The 10,489-nt window shown below is 46.2% G+C and overlaps 1 protein-coding gene and 1 non-coding gene across 2 annotated transcripts; both read right to left on the minus strand.

Annotated features, from left to right (window-relative positions):
* Window positions 1-59: 59 nt before the first annotated feature.
* Window positions 60-1,027, minus strand: LOC148665054 (zona pellucida sperm-binding protein 3-like). The gene is made up of 3 exons (XM_088632887.1): window positions 470-1,027; window positions 253-368; window positions 60-180 (listed from the first exon to the last, which is right to left on the minus strand). Exons 1-3 carry the CDS (start codon window positions 1,025-1,027, stop codon window positions 60-62), a joined length of 795 nt encoding a protein of 264 aa, XP_088489013.1.
* A 4,359-nt stretch (window positions 1,028-5,386) lies between these two features.
* trnav-aac (transfer RNA valine (anticodon AAC)) lies at window positions 5,387-5,459 on the minus strand. Its single transcript has one exon. It is a non-coding gene; the product is annotated as a tRNA-Val (tRNA).
* Window positions 5,460-10,489: the final 5,030 nt, after the last annotated feature.

The raw sequence follows: 10,489 nt of genomic DNA on the forward strand, positions 1-10,489 counted from the left end.
GAGAGAGAGAGGCAGCATTACACCTGCACACAGCACCCCCTGCAGGCAGGAGGAGCCACTCACTCAAGGAGCTTACAGTTGGTGGTGAGCAGCACAAAGCTGTGTTTGTTCAGGTCCTTGAAGAAGGTCCTTCTCCTGGCCCACGTGGGGACATAGCCAACCTTGTAGGAGTAGTGGAACCTGCAGGACAGAGGGGATGAGGGGCATCTGGACACTTTCCTAGTGGCTTCTCAGCAGCAGAGCCCTGCCTACCTGTTGTAGGAGCACTTGACCGGCACAGAGAAGGGAATGAAGCGATGCACAGGTGCACTGGAGGAGGGCGGGGCATAGCGGAGAGTGTTGGAGTACACCAGGCGGCCCTGGACAACCTGCAGGGTCACAGAGGAAGGGATATTCCCAGGAAAGGCAACCCCGACACTGGCCCTACAGCTCACGTCGATACACTGCCTGTAGATGAAGACCCGCTTACCGATCGCTCCGTGCCGCACTCGTGAAGCCCGTAGATGAAGTAGAAGTAACTGCGTGTGGTTCGGCTGACGCTGCAGTTGCCCAAGGTCACCTCCGATGGCCGACAGCTGAAGCCGAACAGGAGCCGACTGACCCTCACGTACATCCTGCTGGAGTCGCACCACACAGCCACTCCTCGGGTGCCCCCGATGGCCGGGCGAGCCGGCTGCCGCCCTCGCTGGGGAGGAAACAGGACGCTCTTGATGTAGGCGGGTAAGGGGCGGCTGCCGGCTTCGGGCTTCATCTTCTCCTTGTCGAAGTAGGGCGAGTACGCGTCTCTGGACACGGGAAGGCGGCGAAAGTCGGGAGCCAAGGACTGCGAGTCGTTCTCGCTTGCAGACAGGTCTTCGGAGGGCGCATCTGCCAGGTTCAAGTCCTCCAACTGGGCTGCGTCTTCAGGAGCCGGGAGGTCGGCCTGGAGCGCCAATTCCCGAGAGTCCCAGCCAGCCGGCCCGGCGGAGATCAGTGTGGGGAGCCCGGCCCCTGCGCACAGGCACAGCACAAAGAGAAACGAGCGCATCGCCAAATTAACGTCCCGCTCAATTGCTACAGGAGTAAAATAAGTAAACCACCAAACTGTGTTGAAGCAAGAAAGCATAAAGTGTGAACGCTGTGACTAGGTTTTTATACTGGCAGGACCTGCTACCGCACACCTGGTCATACTGCCGCTCAATCAACGTAATCAATTACACACAGAGACCCGGATATATAATCCGTTACAATAACAAAAGGACAGACAATGAAATATGGGCTATTTCGAAGTTGCAAATGTGAGATATAAAGTCGGAGTTGTGAGTTACTAAGTCGCAATTCTGAGTTACTTAGTCGGAATTCTGCGATACCATAGCGCGTTTTTTTGTAACTCCCTGGCGGAAACGGGCTTTCATACATTTCAATTAGTCTGATCAGTGCAGGACAAGTTAATGTAGAATCATTACTATGTCTGTCTCTTGTTTGTATATAAATGAATGTCTTTGACAACTTAATGTTAGTTTTTAATTTAGTTTTACGATGTAGGTCATGTGTTAACATATGCACGAGCATACGAAATGTCTCACTCCTGATTCAGCTCATGCTCCATAGGAGAGAAGAGATTCCTCCTGCTTCTCGTACAATCATATCAGAACAGAAGCCCGTGTCGCCCAGCTCTGATTCAAGAGCGACTCGCATCTTCAGCCCTTTTTTTATTCGTGATCCTAATTTTCTTTAGTTATGATCAATATTGAACTTTTTCTAAATAAAACGACAATAATCAAACATGCAGGCAGACTTTTAAAAAGTATTAGGAGCTGACAGGGTGCCCCTTTGGAATAGTTGTCAGAAAATGTGAGAAAAGGAAAGGTACGTAAGCTCTCACACACAGTATTAGAGATTGGCATCTGATGAAAAAAAAACTACCTGTCTCCCCGGCATTTAACGGTGCTGTTGTTTTGATTTTACATATTGTTAGCATTTTAATGAATTGTTAAAAGATTGATACACAAATCGCTAAATAAGTAAACGTAAAAACCCTAGCTGTAAGCAATTGGCCATTCATATTCCTGAATTTTAAATCCCTGTGTTTTTCTGTATCCGAATGCCTGGTGCAGCTCATTTGAAAGCAGAGTCTACCATTTACTGTATTACAGAAGCGTATTGTTGCCACCAAGGAAAAAAAAATCCTGAGTTTACAGGAGTAAAGAGGAAACAAATGCAAACACCGTTTAGAAAAAACACACACGTCTCAGGCCTTAACCATGACAAGGATAGGATTTGAACCTAGACGAACAGAGCACAATGAATTAGCAATCCAAAAAGTGACTCCTGTTTAATTTTCTTTTCGCTTGCTCGATTTGTAGTACGCTCCTATATCCTTACAACCGATAAACAAAACGGCTTCATGTGCCACAGCATTCTGCTGCAGGTACGGTTTGCACCGTGTATTAGGCGAACCCGAATTAAATATTTCAAATATGTGAAGAATTACATGAAACCTGAAAAAAGATTACAGCCAATGTCAGCAATTCAGAGCCTGTAGGCAGCTTCAACAGAACAAAACGATATGAAGCCGCAATAATTTCACAGAGTGTATTGTGACACTCAAACCACGTTGTTGCTATTACTGCTACTTCTGCTGCCGTTGCTTTAAACTCTACTCAGCGGGCAAGTAAAGTTGTACAAAGAATAGACTACTTTGAGCAGTCCAAATTCCATTATGTGAATTTAAGCTTTTTTTTTATTAATAACAGCATTAGTAATACAATGCGTGCTCAGAAACCTTACTTATTAGCTTATGAAGCAATAGTGTTTCGACAATTTGCGGTCTTCAAAAAGTAAACGCTGAAGTTTTTATACTTCCTTGTGAGCAGATCACCTTTGATTTAGAAAAGGAAAACTTACTCCCCTGTTGCTTTCATTGCAATATCTGAATCGAGACCCAAGCGCTAAGAAAGCTGAAAAACGCAGAAGTCATAAACCCGATTTTAATTTAGACACACATTTTCTAATGCAGCCTTCATTACAAGACAGTCTATTTCTCGAAAGCGTGTTATGTAAAAAAGAGAAAAACGAAAATATATGGATGACAATATTTAAAAGCTGAAGATTTTACTTTTGAGAAATTGTCATTTTATGTATCTAGACGCTTTTCAACCACTGCTATTAGAACTTTGCTGTGCTTCCTGAATCATTTTCAGCGTTATAAACTGGGTGTGGAAGTAGCGATCACTTTGTAGAGCAGTTGATAGACTGGAGCTGTTCAGACTACTCTTGTTATTCCTCAAGTGCTTCCATCATTTTTCTTTCAGGCTAGGACGCGAGTGTGTACGTGTTTGGTTTTCGTTTCACTGATTCCCATTGAAGATTTGTGAATTAACAAGGAAAGAATCAGTTGCCTCGGAAAGCAAAAGGTTTGGTTCTCAACGATCTTGAAGACACGCCCATGTAGTGCAGCGTGTGATATTTGTACTATAAAAGACCAAGTGCTCAAAGTGACGTCTGTGTTTGCCGTTGAAACTTTTCATCTCGGGCGCACTTTTAGAAAGCAAAGATAGAGCAGTTGTGTTGAATCACACCATGACAGCTGTCAGCAGAGTGGTGCAGCGGAAGCATGCTGGGCCCATAACCCAGAGGTCGATGTATCGGAACCATTCATTGCTATACACACCGTCAGTCTAATGAAGTGAATTTACACTGATCTTTTTCTCTCGTTCACACAAGATACATTGTTTAGTCTCCCCTAAACAATGTATCTTGTCAGATTATGATGTCAGTCGGTTTAATAATGTTGTTGAACTCCCTTCAGCCAAAATACAGAGGAGCCCAGGCCCAGAATGTTACACATACTGACAGAGAGTGATCTCATTATGTGTGTCATGATGGTGCTGTCTGGCTGTCCTGCTGGTCTGGATGAGGGGTGCGTAGTGTGGTGCAGGTACTTGTCCCATCCTGCTCTTGGTCCAGGTTGGAGGGTTGCACCGATTCTGAGTCTTGTTAGCCGGTATGGATTGGTTTGGGGGTGTTGATACCAGAGTGGTCCAAGAGGGGGGTGCAGATGTCTCGGGGGCATTCTTGATTTTCTATGACTTCACGTTGATTCTGTTGGTTCTGAGTGTCTTGGTTACATACGCTTGTGTGTATAGATGAAAAAGCTATTGAAGAGCACCTCATTCATCTCGGTGGAAGTTCCCATGTTCAAAAAATCCTAAAAAGAGAATTAAAGTTTCTAACAACAAAGCATGACTGTGAAAGGTCAGGAGGCCTGCCTTGTGTGCACAACACTTGATTACAGTCAAAAAATCATGAAGCCATGAAGACGACCCACCTGTCCCAGTGTATTACCTGTAGTGTAATCTTCAGAAAATCATAAAAAATTAAAGAAAGGGGCCACAGCCACAGCAAGGTTGTACGAGGTCCAGGGGCATGTCTGGTGTGTAAAACACTTGGTTTCAGCAGAGTGGGTGCTGTATTTAAAATGCTATTGAGCCATGAAGACGACCCACCCGTCCCAGTGTATTACCTGTAGTGTTATCTTCAGAAACTCATTACCAAATAAAGAAAGGGGCCACAGCCACAGTAAGGTTGTATGAGGTTTGGGGGCCTGTCTGGTGTGTAAAACACTTGGTTTCAGCAGAGTGGGTGCTGTATTTGAAATGCTATTGAGCCATGAAGACGACCCACCTGTCCCAGTGTATTACCTGTAGTGTAATCTTCAGAAAATAATAAAAAATTAAAGAAAGGGGCCACAGTAAGGTTGTATGAGGTTTGGGGGCCTGTCTGGTGTGTAAAACACTTGGTTTCAGCAGAGTGGGTGCTGTATTTGAAATGCTATTGAGCCATGAAGACGTACTACTCGCACGAATGAAGGCAAAAAAAAGCCAATCGACGTGAACGAACGGCGCTTTACAGAGGAGTACTGCCTGACTGGATCGTTGATGAACGACAGAGGCCACTCCGACCTCTTCTCGGTTTTCTTCAATGACTTACTAAGGATCTTCTTCACATTCGCCCATGCAGGGGAAGCCAGTTACACCAAAGCAAATGCAGGAAAGTGCATTTCAAGCAGAGACCAGGAGGGACTTGTTTACACCGAGAGTGGGCGGAGAATGGAACAATGCGCCCAGCCCTGTTGCTGGAGCCGATTCTTGATGAGCTCTTGGGCTCACTAAGAGGCCCCCGCTGGATGCTAATCTTTCTGTTGTTCTTGCAGGTCCTGCGCTGCTTTTGAGCCGACAGAGCTCGGCCTGGTCTGTCGGCACAGCCCAATTGCAAATGATCGGCTCCGCGTACAGAAGGAACGTGCGTTTGGTACAAGAGTGCACGAAGGCACCGGAAATACATTGGGAACAAATGACCGGTCGCTCAAGACCTCTGTGAAGTACAGGAGCGTGCAAAACAAGGCTGTTTCCGCCCGGTCTCGAACCGGGGACCTTTCGCATGTTAGGCGAACGTGATAGCCGCTACACTACGGAAACCTGTAGGGATCGCTGCTGGTGTCTCGCTTGCGTTTCGGGCTGAGAAAGGGACGCGTCACTGTAGGCAGGGGGCGCTGGAGAGAGGAACAAAGGGCGCGATGAAACAAAATGCCGAAACCTGGGATCAAACCAGGGACCTTCAGAGCTTCAGTCTAACGCTCTCCCAGCTGAGCTATTTCGGCAGTGCGCAAAGCCCACAGCCATCTGCTCCAGCCTTCCTGTGTTGCGGCATGAGCGCACCAAGGAACATGTGACCGGTCGCTCAAGACCTCTGTGAAGTACAGGAGCGTAGAGAAAGAGGCTGTTCCCGTCCGGTTTCGAACCGGGGATTTTTCGCGTGTGAGACAAACGTGATAACCGCTGCACTACGGAAACGGTGAGAAAAGGGACCCACTGGCAGTGAGTATTGAACCTTATTGCATTACTGCTCCCAACCAGTTGATATAAATTTAATTTCTAAGGGTTATGTTCTTGTTTTGAGTATCTCATGTAGACGTTGTAAACAAGTTCAATTACGAAACGGTCTAAATGAATGATATACTTATGTCCTCTTGATATGTGTAACTCTTTGTAACTGAATGAATTTATATCTTTTGTATTCTGTTAAGCCTTACGATAAGATCTGTTAGGTTTGCATGCATATTCTATATATTAACAAATGTATCCTCGTGTATTAGTACCTGTGTGTGCATTGTTTGAGTTATGTCGCATGGTTGGATTCTAAGACCATTAAAATAATCAATTTTGTGATTTACTGCCACAAAAATAATTGTCCCAGTAAATGCCCAAACCCCTACAGAACTGGTGCCTTGTGAGAAAACACTACAACAGTGTGTGATATCCTGTCCCAGCCTGAGGAGCAGACAGCGAGCCTGTCTCTTAATAATGCTAATAATACAGTGTGTGATTCCCTGCCCCAGCCAGAGGAACAGACAGTGAGCCTGTCTCTCAATAATAATACAGTGTGTGATCTCCTGTCCCAGCCTGAGGAACAGACAGTGAGACTGTCTCTCAATAATAATACAGTGTGTGATCCCCTGTCCCAGCTTGGGAAACAGTGAGTCAGCCTCTCAATAATTATAATACAGTGTGATCTACTGTCCCAGCCAGAGGAACACACAGTGAGCCTGTATCTAAATAATAATAATACAGTGCGTGATCTCCTGTACTAGCCTGAGGAACAGACAGCGAGCCTGTCTCTCAATAATGATAACCTAGTATGGAATGTCCTGTCCCAGTCTGAAGGACAAACAGTGAGCATGTCCCTCAGTTAAAATAGAACAGTGTGTGTTCTCCAGTCCCAGCAGGAGGAACAGACAGTGAGTCTGTATCTCAATACTAATAATACAGTGTGTGATATCCTGCCCCAGCCTGAGGAACAGACAGTGAGCCTGTCTCTCAATAATAATAATACAGTGTGTGATTTCCTGTCCCAGCCTGGGGAACAGTGAACCAGATACTCAATAATAATAATACAGTGTGTGATCTCCTGTCTCAGCCTGGGGAACACTGAGCCTGTCTCTCAATACTAATTATACAGTGTGTCATTTCCTGCCCCAGTCAGAGGAACAGACAGTGAGCCCGTCTCTCAATAATAATAATACAGTGTGTGATCTCCTGTCCCAGCCTGAGGAACAGACAGGAGTTAGCCAGTCTCTCAATAATAATAAAGCAGATTATGATCTGCTGTCCCAGCCTAAGGAACAGTCAGGAAAGAGCAGGTCTCTCTATAATAATAATACAGTTTGTGATCTCCTGTCCCAGCCTGAGGAACAGACAGTGAGCCTGTCTCTCAATAATAATAATACAGTGTGGGATCTCCTGTCCCAGCCTGAGGAACAGTGAGCCTGTCTCTCAATAATAAAAATACAATGTGTTATCTCCTTTCCCGGCCTGGGGAACACTGAGGCTTTCTCTCAATACTAATAATACAGTGTGTGATATCCTACCCTAGCCTGAGGAACAGACAGTGAGCCTGTCTCTCAATAATAATAATAGAGTGTGTGATTTACTGTCCCAGCCTGAGGAACAGACTGTGAGCCTGTCTCTCAATAATAATAATAGAGTGTGTGATCTCCTGTCCCAGCCTGAGGAACAGACTGTGAGCCTGTCTCTCAGTAATAATAATAGTGTGTGATTTCCTGTCTCAGCCTGAGGAACAGACTGTGAGCCTCTCTCAATAATAATAATCCAGTGTGTGATCTCCTGTTCAAGCCCAAGTGAAGACACAGTGAGCCTATCTGTCAATAATAGTAATACAGTGTGTGATCTCCTGTCCCAGCCTGAGAAACAGACAGTGAGCCTGTCTCTCAATAATAATAATACAGCGTGTGATCTCCTGTCCCAGCCTGAGGAACAGACAGTGAGCCTGCCTCTCAATAACAAGCCAATGTGTGATCTCCTGTCCCAGCCTGAGGAACAGAGAGTGAGCCTGTCTCTCAATAATAATACAGTGTGTGATCCTCTGTCCCAGCCTGAGAAACAGACAGTGAGCCTGTCTCTCAATAATAATACAGTGTGTGATCCTCTGTCCCAGCCTGAGGAACAGACAGTGAGCCTGTCTCTCAATAATAATAATACAGTGTGAATTCCTGTCTCAGCTTGTGGAACATACAGTGAGCCTGTCTCTCTATAATAATAATATAATGTATGACCTCCTGTCCCAGCCTGGGGAATATACAGTGAGCCTGTCTCACTATAATAATAATACAGTGTCTGATCTCCTGTCCCAGCCTGAGGAACAATGAGCCTGTCAATCAATAATAATACAGTATGTGATGTCCTGTCTTCGCCTGAGGAACAGAGAGTAAGCCTGTCTCTCAATAATAATAATTCAGTGTGGGATCTCCTGTCCCAGTCTGATGAACAGACAGTGAGCCTCTCTCTCAATAAAAATAATACAGTGTGTGATCTCCTGTCCCAGCCTGAGGAACAAACAGTGAGCCTGTCTCAAAATAATAATAATACAGTGTGGGATCTCCTGTCCCAGCCTGGGGAACAGTGTGCCAGACTCTCAATAATATTAATAATAATAATACAATGTGATCTACTGTCCCAGATTGAGGAACAGACAGTGAGCCTGTCTCAATAATTATACAGTGTGTGACCATCTGTCCCAGACCGAGGAAAAGACAGTGAGTCTGTCTCTAAATAATAATAATACAGTGTGGGATCTCTTGTCCCAGCCTGGGGAACAGTGAGCCAGACTCTCAATAATAATAATACAGTGTGATCTACTGTCCCAGCCTGAGGAACAGACAGTGAGTTTGTCTCTCAATAATAATACAGTGTTATCTCCTGTCCCAGCCTGGGGAACAGACAGAGAGCCTGTCTCTCAATAATAATAATACAGTGTGTGATCTCCTGTCCCAGACTGAGGAACAGACAGTGAGACTGTCTCTCAATAATTATAATAATACTGTGTGAGCTCCTGACCCAGCCTGGGGAACATACAGTGAGCCTGTCTCTCTAAAATAATAATTCAGTGTGGGATCTCCTGTCCAACTCTGAGGAACAGACAGTGAGCCTGTCTCTAAATAATAATAATACAGTGTGTGATCTCCTGTCCCAGCCTGAGGAACAGTGAGCCTGTCAATCAATAATAATACAGTATGTGATGTCCTGTCTGAGCTTGAGGAACAGAGAGTAAGCCTGTCTCTCAATAATAATAATACAGTGTGGGATCTCCTGTCCCAGCCTGGGGAACAGTGAGCCAGACTCTCAATAATCTTAATAATAATAATACAGTGTGATCTACTGTCCCAGCCTGAGGTACAGTGAGCCTGTCTCTCAATAATAATATAGTGTGTGACCATCTTCTGTGGTCTGTTTCAAATCCGCCCGCGATGAGACACTGAGGAGAAATGAAGAGCCCCAGTCGCGCTAGAAAATCACCCGGGAAAGAGACTTTCAATGTAGGAAAAAAAAGTCGTTAGTAACAGACATAATATGTTTGTTTTGTTTTTTTAATCGCTGCGATGTGTGACTAAGCTCATACGACTAAGAGTTGCCCCCTTTGTCTAGATCTGGTAACCTGCTCGTCGCTGGTGGGCCAGATCGTGTCCCCCGTCACTACACTGGGGCATTAAGACCCACACAGAGCACAGGGTGAGTGCCCCCTGCTGGCCCCACTGAGAGGTTGTATCCCACCTCCTCCGCTCTCTGCGAAAAGCAGTATCTTCAGGCCCTGACATCCCACCCCTGCCACTCTCTGCGTAAATAAGTATCGTCAGGCCCTGACATCGCACCCCCGCCACTGTCTACGTAAAGTAGTATCGTCAGGGCCTGACATCCCACTCCCGCCACTCTCTGTGTAAAGTAGTGTCATATGGCCCTGACACCAATCCCTCCACTCTCTGCATAAAGCAGTGTCTTATGGCCCTGAAACCCTCCCCTCCACTCTCTACATAAAGCAGTGTTGTCAAGCCCTGACATCCCTCCCCCACCACTCTCTGCGTAAAGCACTGCCGTATAACCCTGACACCCACCCCTCCACACTCTGCGTTAAGCTGTGTTGTCAGGCCCTGATATCCCACCCCCACCACTCTCTGTGTAAAGCAGTGTCATATGCCCCTGACATCCCACCCCCACCACTCTCTGTGTAAAGCACTGCTGTATGGCCCTGACATCACACCGCCACCACTCTCTGCGGAAAGCACTGTCATATAGCCCTGACACCCACCCCTCCATTTTTTGCATAAAGCAGTGTCGTCAAGCCCTGCCACTCTCTGCGTAAAGAAGTGTCGTATGGCCCTGAAATCCCACCCCCACCACTAACTGTGTAAAGTAGTATCGTCAGGCCCTGACATCCCACCCCTGCCACTCCCTGCGTAAAGAAGTGTCATATGGCCCTGACATCACACCCCAACCACTCTCTGTCGAAAGCACTGTCGTATAGCCCTGACATCCCACCCCTCCACTCTCTGCATAAAGCAGTGTCGTCAAGCTCTGACATCCCACCCCCACCACTCTCTGTGTAAAGCAGTGTCATATGGCCCTGACATCCTAGCCCCGCCACTCTCTGTGTAAAG

The sequence above is a fragment of the Lepisosteus platostomus genome, chromosome 5, assembly GCF_059453375.1.
Source record: "Lepisosteus platostomus isolate fLepPlt1 chromosome 5, fLepPlt1.hap1, whole genome shotgun sequence".
In the NCBI taxonomy this organism is placed as follows: domain Eukaryota; kingdom Metazoa; phylum Chordata; class Actinopteri; order Semionotiformes; family Lepisosteidae; genus Lepisosteus; species Lepisosteus platostomus.

What these genes read in the sequence shown, in the direction of transcription:
- LOC148665054 (XM_088632887.1), bottom strand. Translation starts at nt 1,027, where the DNA reads ATGCGCTCGTTTCTCTTTGTGCTGTGCCTGTGCGCAGGGGCCGGGCTC. An exon ending in AGTGCGGCACGGAGCGATCG is followed by an intron (nt 369 to 469) that starts GTAAGCGGGTCT and finishes GTGACCCTGCAG; the next exon opens with GTTGTCCAGGGCCGCCTGGT. An exon ending in GTCAAGTGCTCCTACAACAG is followed by an intron (nt 181 to 252) that starts GTAGGCAGGGCT and finishes TCTGTCCTGCAG; the next exon opens with GTTCCACTACTCCTACAAGG.